General features: G+C 33.9%; 3 protein-coding genes across 3 annotated transcripts; 2 read left to right on the top strand and 1 right to left on the bottom strand.

The window, feature by feature from the left end:
- Nucleotides 1-2,518: 2,518 nt before the first annotated feature.
- Nucleotides 2,519-6,301, top strand: LOC112524727 (uricase-2 isozyme 1). Its single transcript, XM_025134688.1, has 8 exons — nt 2,519-2,768; nt 3,332-3,424; nt 3,581-3,656; nt 4,835-4,944; nt 5,067-5,158; nt 5,329-5,496; nt 5,888-5,981; nt 6,069-6,301. The coding sequence occupies exons 1-8, from the start codon at nt 2,556-2,558 to the stop codon at nt 6,150-6,152; spliced, it is 930 nt and encodes a 309-aa protein (XP_024990456.1). The 5' UTR covers nt 2,519-2,555; the 3' UTR covers nt 6,153-6,301.
- A 2,312-nt stretch (nt 6,302-8,613) lies between these two features.
- On the top strand, nt 8,614-10,149 carry LOC112518606. Its single transcript, XM_025126373.1, has one exon. It carries the CDS (start codon nt 8,657-8,659, stop codon nt 10,118-10,120), a length of 1,464 nt encoding a protein of 487 aa, XP_024982141.1. The 5' UTR covers nt 8,614-8,656; the 3' UTR covers nt 10,121-10,149.
- Nucleotides 10,150-10,193: 44 nt separating this feature from the next.
- Nucleotides 10,194-11,357, bottom strand: LOC112518617. The gene is made up of 3 exons (XM_025126385.1): nt 11,073-11,357; nt 10,857-10,903; nt 10,194-10,532 (listed from the first exon to the last, which is right to left on the bottom strand). The coding sequence occupies exons 1-3, from the start codon at nt 11,275-11,277 to the stop codon at nt 10,404-10,406; spliced, it is 381 nt and encodes a 126-aa protein (XP_024982153.1). The 5' UTR covers nt 11,278-11,357; the 3' UTR covers nt 10,194-10,403.
- Between the last annotated feature and the right edge of the window lie 4,078 nt (nt 11,358-15,435).

The raw sequence follows: 15,435 nt of genomic DNA, 5'->3' as shown, positions 1-15,435 counted from the left end.
GTCAAAGACCTTCCAGCCTAGTGGTAAAGGCTTGGGCATGACATAGTCATGAACCCGAGTTCGAACCCTGGGAGAGGAGTGTTGGCGACATTTAAGTGAGGCCATGTTTGGCCTCCAAATTTGCCGGGGATTAGTCGGGCTTTGGCCCGGACACCCTTACAAAAAAAAAAAAAGGTAATGTGACTTGGTAAGTACTTACTCGGGTAAGCGTTTAGTAAACGGCCCCTAAATTAATGTGATTAATCATCATCTTCATTTTAATTATGTGTGTGTGTATATATATATATATATATCAATTATAATAAGTTTTTTTATTATATTTAATTGTTATGTAAATAAATATTATTATATTCAAGTATCATGTAAATAAAATGATTAATAAAATTTAGGAAAAATATAAAATATGAAGGGAAAAAAAGAACTCTAAAATTCCAACAAAAGTCGAAAAAGAATATAGGATTAGTCTTCTTGTATTAATCTGGAAGAAGAATAACAATTGAAAAAAAACATATTGAAGTTTGTTGAGGTTATATCATATATTTGTAGCCATCAAAACTCTATAACTGTTGTCAAGAACAAATTCTCAATTCCATTGAAAAAAACTTAAGAAAAATATAGAAGAAAAAAATAAAAAAATAAACTCTAAAATCCCAACAAAAGTCAAGAATAATACTTAAATTAGTATCTCATAATAAACCTGAAAAATGATCTTATTGAATAATAAAAGTTTATAAAATGAAAGAACAGGTCAATTGACGGACAAATAAAATAAAAGATTACCTTAAATAATAAATTGTTGAAGAAAAAAGGGTTTGAAAATGAATAATACATCAAGTGACAGAGAGGAAAAATAATACATAAATTAGTACTATGATAGTAAACTTGAATTTTTCATCTTTACATTTACAACATGAAATTCATGAGGATAAGATTGTTTTGGTAATTTTAAAAAAAAATTAACCTTCAACCTTTTCATTTTCATTATTGGATAAAACAACCTTATCCTAATAAATTTCATATTTTAAATATAGGGATGAAAACGTCTTTTACATATATCAAATATTTTAAAAAATAAAAAATCTAAGAAAAAAAAATGGGTTTCTAATGTTTAGAGGATAACACCTCATTATGTTTGGTTTATTCTTTAAGAATTAAAAATATTATAAAATAATTTTCAAGCTCAATGCTAAAGAAGGAAAAAATCACAATAGACCGATCAACATAAAAAAAACCATATCATATTTGTTTTTTTGAATGACGCCTCGAATCAAAAAAAAAAAAAATCACATCCACAAAAACTGAATAAAGAAGAAGAATTGAGAAATTAAAAGAGATTATTATGCTAAACAATGTTACCTTATTTCATCAAAGATTCATATGTCATTTTATCCACACAAAAAAAAAATCATATGCCTGCATAATTCCAACTTTAGTGTGAATTATCCGACTAAAAGACAAAATATATACTTACATAAGCAAAAACTCATACCATGATTTGTCTTATTGAATGACGCCTCAAAAAAAATACAAACAACCTCCACAAAATTATAATTGAATAGAGATGAAGAATTGAGAGATTAACAGAGAGATTTATATGTTTGCATAATTCCAATTTTAGTGTGAATGTCTCTAATTAAAAGACGAAAATAATATACTTATATTAACAAAAACCCATATTATATTTCTCATCTTGAATGACATCTCAAATAAACAAAAATGCAAATCACCTAAAAAAACTGAATAGAGAGGAATAATTGAGAGATTAAGAGAGATATTATGCTTAAACAATGTTACATTGTTTCTTAAAGGATTCATATGCCACTTTATTCACACACAAAAATCCATATGCCTACATAATTCCAACTTTAATGTGAATGTCCCATACTAAAAAAAAGAAATAATATACTTACATAAGCAAAAACCTATATTATGATTTGTCTTATTGAATGACACCTCAAATCAACAAAAATGCAAATCACATCAACAAACTTATAACTGAATAGAGAGGAAAAATCTAAAGATTATCATAGAGGTATACCACAAAATTACATATGAATATAGAGGAAGAATTAAGAGATTAATAGAGAGATTATCATATAGATGTAACACAAAATTATACATGAATAGAGAGAAAGAATTGAGAGACTACAGGAAGAGAAGATGAAAAGTTATAACCAAATAGAGAGAAATAATGAGAGTTAAAAGAATAATTATTAGAGAGAATATGAATAGATTGAAACAACATAATTAAAGAATCTTAAATGTAAATATCAAAAATTAAAAACAAATATTAAAATAAGAAAAACTTAGAAAAGAAAAAAAAATAAAGTATTTTTTTGTTTTGAAAAGAGGCCATTCCCTTTGATGTAAAATATTGGGAAAAACAAACCAAGTGTTAAATAAAATAATTGACCCGAAAAAGAAATTTGAAAGAGGGGGGGGGGGGGGGGGGTTCGTGGTTTTAGGCCTCACACACGCCAGCCAATGGTTTCCGTGCCGTACCCCACTATAATAGTAAATAGTTCGCTAAATTGGAGCTTGATTGGGGGATACTCATGGCGGCCAAAGATCAAATCGATGGACTCAACTTCCAGCAGAGGCATGGAAAGGAGCGGGTGAGAGTTGGTAGAGTCTGGAGACACGGAAAAGAGGGCCCTCACTTCTTCGTCGAATGGAACGTCAGTATCACTCTCCTCTCCGATTGTATTCCCGCCTACGTCCACGCCGATAATTCCGACATCGTCGCAACCGATACCATGAAAAACACTGTACGTTGTCTACTCTTTCTTTTCTTGTGGTCGATGTTAGTGATTTATGGATGATTTGATCTTATTGTTACGATCCTTTTATAGCCCACGATCTAGTTTTCAGCAGTAATTTTTTTTTTTGGTTTTAAGATTTTGAGGATGATTTATAGAAATGATCATGTCGGATCTCGATTCCGATCACCTACAGGACAACGGAAAGTGGTGTAGCGCTTAGAGAACTTCGGTCAGTTCACCATCTTCACGGTGTGGAAGTCTTTGATCTCTAACGACCTGCTCAAAACATTTAGAAATGCCAAAAACACTACAAAAACCCCCAAATAGAGGCTAAATGAATTCCAATACCCCAACTTGAGGACTAGGAGACTGCTATGATCACATCTGATCTCTATTTGATCTGTTGAAAGATGAACGAAAATAAATGGACACACATAATGAACCCTAATATCTCACATCTGCATTTCTCTTTGTTTATCTTGCGTAATGATCTTTTTGCCCACTAGACTTGCTGATCTTCCTATATTTACGCTTTTGCATGTAATGTTGAATGGCTGATGGTATTGCAGGTATATGTGAAGGCAAAGGAGTGTTCAGAAAAAGTTTCTGTGGAGCAATTTGCAATTATACTCGCTAAGCACTTTACATCATTCTATCAACAGGTAAACTTAGTTGGTAGTAAGGTCTTTGATACTTGATATATTGATTATACTGCAAACAGTGCTGGAAATTCCCTCTCGTGATATAATCTGTCACACAACAAGAGCAATCATTATAACTCTTCGTTCTTAAGAAAATCCATTTGGCTTGTTTTGTAGGTGACCACTGCAATCATCAAGATAGTCGAAAAGCCATGGGAGCGTGTCAGCATAGATGGTCAACCCCATGATCATGGTTAGAAAGTTCTGTGCTTCACTTGTGCAAGTTATTGCCTCAATTTTACAAGAATCCACTTTATAAACTGTCTTTGTCCTAAAATACGTCCCATAGTAAGTTTAACGTGAAGTTAAGTTCAATGCTACAAAGAGATCTGGTTATCTTTCTAACAAGTGCATAAATAACAATTTGTTAATTCGTATTTATCATGTGTAAGATTGTCCAAAAAATCATCTTTAAGTTGCTTCTAGATACCAAACTGGACTCCTTTATGAGGTTGAAGGAGTATTAGTTAAGACACATCATCTTTCCAACTTTACTTTGACATCCATCTTTTTGCTAAGAATTTTACCTCTCTGTTGGCTGCCATCTTTGGTCATCTTCTATTTATTTCTTTATTTGCTATTCCTTTCTCTCAAGTTATATGCAAAATTTCCCCTTTGGACAATTTTATGCATGCTTCTTTTGTGCATTATTAGGGGCTATTTGGTTCAGACAAGGGAATAAAAATGAAAATGAAATTGACAGTGATAGGCAATGAGTTTTCATTCCTCCTAGTTTAATCTGGAATGAAAAATTTGGGCTTGTAGGGGAATGAGCTCATCATATTATATAAAACCAACCAGTTCTTTTAATATTCAATCCCATTGAAGACTGCTTAATACATCTAATCAAACACCCTCTTAGTCATTAATGTGGATAGCATTGCTATTGGTTCACTATATTCCTCTTATTTTGTCTTTATTAAAGGATATTTTAGATATCTAACAATAGTTGAACTTTTTCCTTGTCTATATGTTCGGTCAACATGGTAGTTAAACATTGAATTTATTTTGGGACGAAGGCAGTACTATCAATTTTTTCTCTCACAAATAGTAAATGCCATGTGTTGCGTTGCTTTATTTAACGAAATCCTTGGATAGGAAGCTGAATTCCATAGCAACATGCTTGTAATACACGGATGTTTTTTCCTGGGAAGAAATTACATTATTGAACAAAAGTACCCATGCTGTGTCTAATATGTGGATTGTGTTATATGCATAAGCTCATTCCATTTGGTATATTTTATTTGGACAGTAGGATGCATAATCTGAAAGGCTGTTTTGAGTTCCCATTAAGGATGATTATTTGTCTAAATATAACAAGTCTTACACTCTAGTAAAAAAAAAATAACTCATAGAATTTAAATTTCGAAGGTTTTAAACTTGGATCTGAGAGACATACGACCGAAGTTTTTGTAAAGAAAAATGGCGCTTTGGGGGTGACTTCTGGTGTTGAGGGATTGGCATTGCTGAAAACAACAAAAGTAAGATACTTCCTCCCTTGAAGCCTCCTGTCAAAGACTTGTTTCTGTTGCTTTGGTGATTCTTTGTTGACCCCACCTATTTCTGCTTAATGGGAACTTTTTTGAAATGTCTAAAATAACAGTCAGGTTTTGAGGGTTTTATACGCGATCAAAACACGATACTGCCTGAAACACGAGAGAGGATGCTTGCTACCGAGGTCTCTGCATCATGGAGGTAAATTTATGCATCGAAAGAGTGAGAATTGGTTTACACTGTTTCACTCTAAGGTGGTTTACAAATTCAAGAGAGAAAAGGCTGAAGTTTTGGTGCATCGGGATCTCCCTTAAAGAGACAACACTTGAGAGCTTTTCTTAGCCATCTAATGGTGATGATTCTGAATGCAGATACCATTTTGACTCTCTATCAAGTGTTAGCATGGATCCCTTCACTGAAACATACTTGGATGTCAAGAAGGTTTTAGTCAACACTTTTTTTGGTCCTCCTAAAGAAGGCGTGTACAGCCCATCTGTTCAGGCAACTCTTTATTACATGGCGAAAGCTGTTCTTGGCAGGTCTCTCCCTTTATTATATATGCATACACTTAACAATTACACGCTTGCCATTTCAAGCATGCATTTCATTTCGATTCATGAAGGGAAACAATGGAAATCCTGTTAGCAACTAGGAATCCTGCTTGAAATGCCATTGCATTTGACTAATCAAATCCTGTTGTGTGATCTGTAAATTTCACAGTAGTTTTTATTTGGGAAAAGTTTAAAAAAAAAAAAAAACCCAACCAACTTTTCCATTTTGAACGGTTTAGTCCTAAACTTCTTTTTGGAAAACATTAAACTTTTTATTTTGAATGATTAAGTTTGAACTCATGAATCAGCAACTATGAAGCAGAACCAAATTCTGATGTGGCCTTGAGATGCTGATATTTTGGGTTGCATATAATTTCAGGTTTCCAGATATATCATCAATCCAGTTGAAAATGCCCAACATTCATTTTCTGCCAGTAAATTTATCAAGCAAAGACAATCCAGTTATTGTGAAGGTAGAGTTAGGTTTTCTAGATGAAAATTGCAATAATTTCAGTATTCGGATATCACATGAAAGTGGTAATGTTGTTGCATTTTGACAGTTTGAAGACGATGTGTACCTGCCGACAGATGAACCACATGGATCAATAGAAGCAAGCTTGGGTCGCATCCATTCCAAAATGTAGTCGGTTCATGTTCCATTCTCTTCTTCCATCTTCAATTTCAAAGTGTGATGTGTAAATTATGTGTAAAAACGATATAAATATTCAATTTCAGTTTATCGTTCTTGGACGATTGGATACAGTTGCTAATAAAAAACGACTTATTTTGGATACAGCAATTTGCACATATCAATCACCCAAAAATAATTGAGTTCAAGACTTGCATTGCATTGGATGCATAAGTTATAAAGAACTAAAACTCAAAGGGGTTTAACAAGGACAATGCTATTTACACTTCTTTGATGTCAAAATCAAATCAATTCATGCTTTGAGAATATAAAAAATAAGTCTTGATGTTGATGTGTGTGAAGAAGAAATTTATTGGTAGGGATGTATTTAGCAATCAATATATAAGGATGTAATTACCCACCCTTTAATTTTAATGGTTGTAATATTTCAAGGTTTTTCATTCACATCACCTCTCAATGTCTAAATCAACCGTTTGTAAATCGTATAAACTTACAACACAGTTTTTTAGTGAGGCTTCACGTGTGAATGTAAAGTGTTTATACAATGTAATTTTACATGTAAAATTTTGAAATTATTGTGTGGAAAATATGGTTTTACATGTAAATTTTTTGGAATTATTATGTGGAAAAAAAATATTGAACTTTTTACATATGAAAGAACACTATCTACTAATGACCAAAAACACACATGTACAACTTCCAGTATTGGGAGCACATGGCTTCAGTACTAAATTTCCAAGAGGGTGTGGCTTCCATCTTCTGAACTTGCCCACTCATCCCTTTAGATTTGTGTTTCTTGATCAATTGGGTTATGTTTTCCCAATCAATAAAGAAATTGTCAGTCACATTTTTTTGCCAGATTAATTGTGAGCTAAGAGAAGAGAAGAAAAGAGAAGAGAAGGGGGGAGACGAAGAGAAAGAGAGTACACATATATGATAGGTGTTGGGTACATCTCTGTCTGTATTTTTTGTTTGTACTGTATATGTATTTGTATCTATGTATGTGTAGATGTACATGTAGTACGTGTACAATATATGTATATAAGCATGTATGTACATCTATAGATACAAAAGTATATCCATATATAAGCTGGATTGCAGGCAGTGACTATTTTTTAAAACTGCAAAGCTGCATCCTAGAAACTAGGTTCATCATTAAGGTTCGTACCCTAATCCAACACTATTGCTTCCTCTCACACTTGCTTTTCTTTTAAATTTGAACCATCATTTTGTTTTTTCTGCGTGTACCCAAGAAAACGTCAAAGACATGGTGAAACTGTAGTTTCATGAGGAGGTAACAAGTAATGAGTTGTTCATCTTCATCAGTTAGATGAAATTTGAACCTAGACGGTGAGCATTTTTCGTTTGTAGATTGGGCTTTTGTGTGTTCTTCTTCAATGGTAAACCCTTTTGTGGTGTTTTCTTCCTAGTAGCAACATCTTCTTTTTTTATTTCTTCTTCGTACAGTGGGTTTATCACTAGAGGTGAGCTCAAAGTTGCTTTTGTAGTGTCAATTGCTAATAACAATTGAACTCCTATGGTTTTTGGGGACCATTAGAACAGATTCAGTACATACACCATCACTTTTGTAGAAAATAAATCAGAGAATGACAAAAAAAATCAACCCATTTGTAGCAACATAGAAGAAAATCGAATACCTAGAGTCGGCTGGTTGTATGAAGCTTCACGAAGATCCCCTTTTCTTTTCTTTGCAGATTTATTAAATCAAGAAATTGATTACCAAATCTTGGTATGTTAGAAATGAAGAAAAAGAAGAAGAAATCTCTTGGAAATCGATTACCATACCTGAAGAAGCTGTCTCACCAATTTGTATGAAGAAGAGCTCACTGATTTAGAGTTTTAGATGGGGAGGTTAGATAAGGAATACATGCCTCTTACCATGGTAAACTTTATTTTTTTTTTTGCTGACCCCAGTAAGAGGACGGTCAAAGGGAGATTGATTTTGTTTTTTAGTAAACACTTTTACCTCTTACTCAGGTAAACATCTCTTAATAGGTAAGAGATGGTAAAAGGTGGTAAGAGATTAATAAATGGGGTCTAAAAGTAGTGCATGAAAACAGATTTATAATTTGTATCAATTAATGAGTTTCTAAAAAAGGACTCTGATGCAAAAATATTGAGAATATAAATCCAATTTAAACCTATGAAATTGTTTAACTATTAATAGAACAGTTTTACCTCAAAATCAATAAATTAAATACCGTTTACATAACTTAAATCACAATAACAAATCCATAATTAAATAGATTTGGTTTGATTAATTATCGAGACGGTTAAAAAGCCGGATGGTAAGTTTTCCGTTAAAACGCATGGATGGAAACAGCGGAGCCGGATAGAGCCTCTCTCTGGTTCCGTTCATCTCTCTCTCTCTCTCTCTCTCTCTCTCTCTCACACACACACACACACACACACTCACTCACACTCTGAAGAACACATTATGCAGATATTGATTTGATAGAGTTTCATCACTGCCACATTATGAATTCCAATAACCCACGAAATCACACTCCGCGGATAATTTTGAAACCCTCCTGTTTGTTTTCCCTTTTGGTTATCTTCATTGCAATTTCAATCTCATTCACCATCCCACAAACAAATTATATCAGAACTCAATACCTAAAATCGACCATCTCGCCGCTCTTTTCGCCTATTTTGAGAATTCTAGGGTTTAATCGCTCAATCTTGGACCCTGATGAATTTGCGTCATCAAGCCCTAATTTGGTTTCTAATCCCTGTGTGCTATGGATGGCTCCTTTTGCTTCTGGTGGTGGATATTGTTCTGAAGCTTGGTCTTATGTATTAGCTCTTAATCAGTACCATAAAAGCACTAGCTTAAGATTAAGTATTGGGCAACACGGGGATGGTGAGAATGCTCATTTTTGGGGAGGTTTGCCTCTAGAGATGAAAAGATTAGCTTATGAGCTCTATGAAACTCAATGTAGATTGGAGGAGTCAATTGTGATTTGTCACAGTGAGCCTGGTGCTTGGAATCCTCCATTGTTTCAAACTGTACCTTGTCCCCCAACAAACAGCAAATTTGCTATTGGCCGAACAATGTTTGAGACGGATAGGGTGAATCCGGAGCATGTAAAGCGGTGTAACGCCATGGATATGGTGTGGGTTCCTACTGAATTCCATGTATCTTCTTTTGTACAAAGTGGGGTTGATCCGTCAAAGGTTGTGAAAGTTGTGCAGGCTGTAGATACAGAGTTCTTTGATCCAATCAAGTACATCCCATTGAATCTTGCATCTTTAGGGAATTTGGTACTCGGTTCAGGTTTAAAGGGATTGAATTCTAGAAACCCATTTGTTTTCTTGAGTGTGTTCAAGTGGGAGCATAGAAAAGGTTGGGATGTGTTGCTACAATCTTACCTCAGAGAATTCAGTTCTCTTGACGGTGTTGGTTTATACTTGTTAACAAATCCTTATCATTCTGATAGAGATTTCGGGAACAAGATTATGGATTTCGTGGAGAATTCCAGATTGGAGAAACCCGTAGATGGTTGGGCTCCAGTTTATGTGATTGATTTTCACATAGCTCAAGTTGATTTTCCGGGACTTTATAAAGCAGCTGATGCTTTTATCTTGCCATCTCGAGGTGAAGGATGGGGCAGGCCTATTGTGGAAGCAATGGCTATGTCTCTACCAGTGATTGCAACAAACTGGTCAGGACCAACAGAGTATTTGAATGAAGAGAACAGCTACCCACTTCCCGTCGATAGACTGAGTGAAGTTATTGATGGGCCATTCAAAGGGCATTTGTGGGCAGAGCCTTCTGTTGATAAGTTAAGGCTTCTGATGAGGCATGTGATGAACAATCCAGAGGAAGCTAAGAGTAAAGGTAAGAAAGCCAGGGAGGATATGATCCATAAATTCTCTCCTGAGATTGTTGCAAACATAGTTTATGATCAGATTCAGCGGATTCTTGACAGAATGACTTGAAATCTTGGAACTTTTTGTGTTGGTCATTTAAAGCATGATAAGACTCCTGCAAATGTAAGAAAGGTCTCTACTTGATCTGAGTTATGGGATTTGAATTTTGTTGTGACAACCATAATATTAGCTCTTTTTTCTCTCAGGGTAGAGCTTAGAAGTTGAAAAGAGAAGGTATATGTAAATGGAGATTCTATTCTAAAATGCAAAGCAACAGATAACTTGCTCACTAGTAGCACATGATCTTCTTCTAAATCGAATTGAAATGGCATCGTTTGGAAGAGGGTACATTTTATTTGTTAGCTTGAAGCCAATCAAGAATACTCTTCTCTGTTTCTGTAAGTTCTTTCTTCTGTCTAAGTGTGCCTTCTTCAAGCCCGAAGTAGTCCTTGTAATTGCGCTTGTAATAGCTGTCTAGTCTCTGCAATTGAAGTAATTGAAACATAGAATCAGCATAAGTTATATATAGATAATCTTGATGAAACATAATGGGTAGCTTATTGCACCATCTTTCTACATTCGGACTTCTCATGGTCAAAACTTGTAAACTTAATTAAATCACAATCAACATCTTTGCTTTTCCTTTTCATTCCATCAACTGGAAAATACTATACACCATTCATATCCGAACCAACAATGGGATACTTGTGGGTAATCTAATTATGGATAAACACGTGTTGGATAATTATTTTATTCGAAAGGATAGTCAAGAAAATTAATGCAAAGATCAACACCCCTTGTTTACCTCCTTATCATTCTTAGTTTTGTTTTCCTCTGATTTCTTCAGGTACTCTGAGTAAAAAAGGCATCATATGTGAGTCAGGTTACTCATTTATAGCAGCATTTTCTTTCATACATTTTCATTTGAGCTATATAGATAATGTGTGTGTGTGTGTGTGTATATATGTATATATATATATGAATTCAGGAAGGAGGGAGGGAGGGAGGGAGGGAGGCATACTTTGAAGAAGCTCAGTCTTGGAGTCATTAACTTGTGTGGCAGCAGCCATGGCTGAAAGGAGGAGTGTTCTTCTTCCTTCTCCTCCTCTTCCATTACTCTCTGTAACCATTTTCCTTCTGAAGCTTAAACCATTGCCTTTTTCTTGAGTGTTTTCAGCTGCTTGAATGGATGAAATCAATGTAGTAATGTAAGCTCTTATTGCCATCACAAACTATTCTTCTTCTTCACCTTATCTTCCTCCTCTCATTTGAAAATTAGGTCTGTGTATATAATCAGTAGCCTCTCTCTCTTTTTTCTTGGCCACTAGTTCTATTTATTATGGATATGATGATGTTGACTACCAACTTTGGCTGCTTCTGAATTCAATCTTAATCTTGGAAATAGGCAGTCTTTCCATGGGAGGTGCTGCTGATAAGTTCTCTGTAATTTCTTTCAAAAGTATAAGAAAATTTTAAAATCTCCAAAAAAATTGATTCAAATTCAACGGTTTCTCCATTTTTTTTTAGATTCTACACATAATTATTATTGGAGTAAATTAAATTCCTGGTCCCTGTGGTTTGCGGTATGTTTGACTAAGATATGGTATGCAAAAACGCACGCCTCAAGTTCCTCCCTTTAACATAATTAAAAAAATTCCGTTAACCCAATTAAGGTTGAGGGTACTTTCATCTTTTACTCTATCTTTTTTGTCTTTTATAACGGGGACCAAATATGTAATTAACTCTAACATATATTATATATTTTTATTTATTTTTTAATAGATTACGCCCGTGCGCACAGACACACATATATATAATTGTCCTCGTGAAATACAACCCAACTCTAGCGTCTCTTGCATCTCCTGTAAAACCCAACACAAATAGCCACCTTCTTCACCTTTCCATCGACGCCCAATACCCACAGTTTGACCACCCCTCTATCGAGACCCATCCCCCACCTGCCACTTTTCTCCCTTCTATCGGTATCTCATTTTGATATGGATTGAAGGTGTTTCATGTTGGGACGAGAAAGGGAGGTGGGTTCAAGGATAGATGAACAAGATGGCAGGTTGGGAGAGGACAAAGGAGGTAAATGTGGTTTTGTGTGTGTACGAGAATGGAGATAGAGGTGGACTTGGTGGTGGCGATGGGTTAGCCAGAGATGAAGGTGGGTGGTGTTTCACATTGCTTCTGTTGTGAGCCCGCAAAGGTCGATAAAAGGAGGATGCCAGAGATGGGTTTCACGATGGAGGTGGGGTCGTATGCGTGTAAGAGAATAGAGATGAAGAGAGAGAAAGTAAAAGAGGTGGTCGGAGGTGATGGCCTACGGTGATGTTAAAGGAAAGGAGTGACGACTTTCTGTATTTTACACACACACATATATAATAGTATATATAATATAAATAAAACAAAATAGAAAAAGACAAAAAAAGGTAAAAGATGAAAATGGGCCTTGAGTTAATTGGGTTAACAAATTTCGTTAGAGGGAGGGACTTAGAACGTGTGTCTTTGCATACCACAGGGACATGTAATGTAATAAACGCGTTTGAAGGATCGTGGTAGGGAAAACCAACAAACCACACGGACCAAGAATGTAATTTACTCTTTATTATTATAATATTCAATACATTAATATTTCAACAAACTTTTTATAAAATATTAATTTTATCTTCTCTCTCCTCCAAAATAAATAACATGAATATTTTTCTCTCCTTCAAAATTTAATTTTAAAGATTTCTTCTCTCTCCATGAAGATTTATTTCAATGGTTTTTGCCACCATATTTGATATATTAGTTTTTAGGGGAAAATTCATATTAAAAAAGCAAAAAAGGTCGAAAACGTACCAAAAAACGATTCATATATATTTGCATCATTGGTAAATCTGAAAAAATCAATTTAAGATGCATATGTGAATCTATATTTACTTATTTACCTTTTCACATATGAAGATGTATATGTTTTCTTTTACCAATGATTCATATATGAATTATTTATTTTTACGTTCTTAACTTTTTGTCTTTTTTATTTGAAGTTACTTGTAGTTTTTTTAATTAAACTACAAGAAATTGGCAAGGAAATTGTTAACCGAACTGATTTTGGTTCGCTTTATATTTTTTGTACTCATTTGACTTAAAAAGACGGTTTAACTTGTTATCTGACATGTCTGTTGTACCACCTATATGTGCAATTGATAATACTGGTTTTGTTAACAAGCATTTTCTTTGTTGAAGGTGAATGAATGTGATATCATTTCATTAACAGTTACATTTGCAACGAATTAGGTATATTTAGGTATATAACCTTGAATGATGAAGTGGCCAAATTCGTTATAGTGGGAGAAAATTCTAGCATATCGGTGGGAGGAAATTCTAGCGTATTGTTCAGGAATGATGGATAAATTAACCTTAAGGTGATTCCTTTTCCTCCCACTGTAACAAAATCGGTTATATTTAGGTATATAACCTTAAACGATATGGATTCCTTTTCATATATACCTAAATATAGGAAATGATGGATAAATTAACCGAACTTAAATGACGGATTCCTTTTCATATATTCTATCGATTGTGTAAGCAAAACCATATTTTCCTAACCAACTAAACCTTCATTTTTATAACGTATGTAAACCTATTTCATTTTTCTCGTTAAAATTCATGAAGTGGCCAAAATTGCAGTGTTTGTCCTCCTAGGTTTACGTATCAGTATGTATGATTGGTTTGTGGTAGATGTGGCAAAACGCTTGATGTAATTATGAAAAATGCAAAATATACTCAATTTACAAGGAAATACTTTAGTTTTATTCAGTTAGTTATATATTATTTGGTAAAAAAAACGTAGCTTGATGTGTCGGTTTTCCTTTCATGGTCACGACACATAACGTGGTTCGACACATTAATAAAGATATATCGATTAAAAGATCGTTTTGTGACACGATCAATTAATTCCTTACTACGTACCACTCTGTGTGGATATGATTGTGCGCAAGCTATGTTGAATTAAATTATGAAGGTGTGTGCTTGTTTGAGACGTATTTGAAAAACACATATTTTGATAGGACACTTGTTTTTATAAGACATTTTATTCTTCAAATAATTAGTTTCATAAAAAATTAGTAGCACAATTTATTTCAAAAATGTAATATAAAACTTGTGTTAAGACATCCAAAACGCCCTATATAACACCTTTTTTTTATATATGACACACAATTGTTTGGTCATATGAACTTATATTCTATAAAACAGTCTATTAGGACATTTATACATTTTTAATATCCTATAATCTTGATTTTGTTACAGTGGGACGAAATTATAGCATATCGTTCAGGAATTGGGGACAAACACATAAAACTGATCAATGGGAGGTGTGGATCACTAACGTGATGAAAAAGGAAAGTTCGATTAATTTATCTCTCCAGGGAAGTAGATTATGATGTGGCTCCAAAATCAAAGGGATAAGGGAGGATCCTTTTGTACTCGAATAAATCTTCTATAATGATTTCTATGATGGACTGTTAAGTTACAAGGCTTACAGTTAGAGGAAAACCCTTGTCAGGTTTGTAACTATATTTTGATTTTGAACATTTTTGCCAGCGAAATGATTTTATGTAGCGACTGTAGAATGGACCATTGTCTTATGGAAAGTTACTGCCTCTCCAGCGATCAATCAACTGAGTATACACAGAGGTTAGTGAACCGAGAATCTAGGGGGATTTTGTTCAATAACCAAAACAATAAAGAGGCAAAAGATTCTACGTCATTATATCAAGAAAACTAACCTTAAAATAAGATCCATAAAATAAACAGTTAGTTAAAAACAATTAAAGAAAGGGATTATAACTTGGAAGAATTGATTATGAGTAAGAAGTATGATTTCTTTTGAGTATCCAGAAGCCATAAACAATCAAAAATATAGAGCAAGATGTAACAGTTTCTACCTAGATCGAAAATTCTCAAATATCTAGATTAATTAATTAAGGGAAGCGGTGAAATCGTGTGGAAATGGGGACAGGACAATGATGATGGAATAGCTGATTGTCACTCATGGCTGCTCAGTGCTCCCATGAATGTAGACTTTACATTCACAGTCAAGTAGTGTTGTGACTGCAAGTATTACGCTTATAGTAGATATTTCTAACTAGTTTCTGCTTAATATATATATATATATATATATATATATACACACACACACACCCTTCAATGCTTCACTAAGGGCATAAATGAAAAGAAACATTATCCAACATACTATATCATTCATAAACAGAAAGGAAATTAACAGTAACCAAAACCAGTCATTGATTATCCATATATATATATATATACATATATATGTGTGTATATATATATATGTGTGTGTGTATATATATATATATATATATATATATATA

The sequence above is a fragment of the Cynara cardunculus genome (assembly GCF_001531365.2).
Source record: "Cynara cardunculus var. scolymus isolate 2C chromosome LG 1, CcrdV1, whole genome shotgun sequence".
Classification (NCBI taxonomy): domain Eukaryota; kingdom Viridiplantae; phylum Streptophyta; class Magnoliopsida; order Asterales; family Asteraceae; genus Cynara; species Cynara cardunculus.
This window is presented reverse-complemented; position numbering and strand designations above follow the sequence as displayed.

Bases quoted from the DNA above. Each gene is read 5' to 3' on its own strand.
- LOC112524727 (XM_025134688.1), top strand. From the start codon at position 2,556: ATGGCGGCCAAAGATCAAATCGATGGACTCAACTTCCAGCAGAGGCAT. The intron at 4,945-5,066 runs GTAAGATACTTC...CTAAAATAACAG, and splicing joins CATTGCTGAAAACAACAAAA to TCAGGTTTTGAGGGTTTTAT. The intron at 5,497-5,887 runs GTCTCTCCCTTT...ATATAATTTCAG, and splicing joins GCGAAAGCTGTTCTTGGCAG to GTTTCCAGATATATCATCAA.
- LOC112518606 (XM_025126373.1), top strand. From the start codon at position 8,657: ATGAATTCCAATAACCCACGAAATCACACTCCGCGGATAATTTTGAAA.
- LOC112518617 (XM_025126385.1), bottom strand. From the start codon at position 11,277: ATGGCAATAAGAGCTTACATTACTACATTGATTTCATCCATTCAAGCA. The intron at 10,904-11,072 runs GTATGCCTCCCT...TTTTTTACTCAG, and splicing joins CAAGACTGAGCTTCTTCAAA to AGTACCTGAAGAAATCAGAG. The intron at 10,533-10,856 runs GTAAACAAGGGG...CTTCAATTGCAG, and splicing joins AAACTAAGAATGATAAGGAG to AGACTAGACAGCTATTACAA.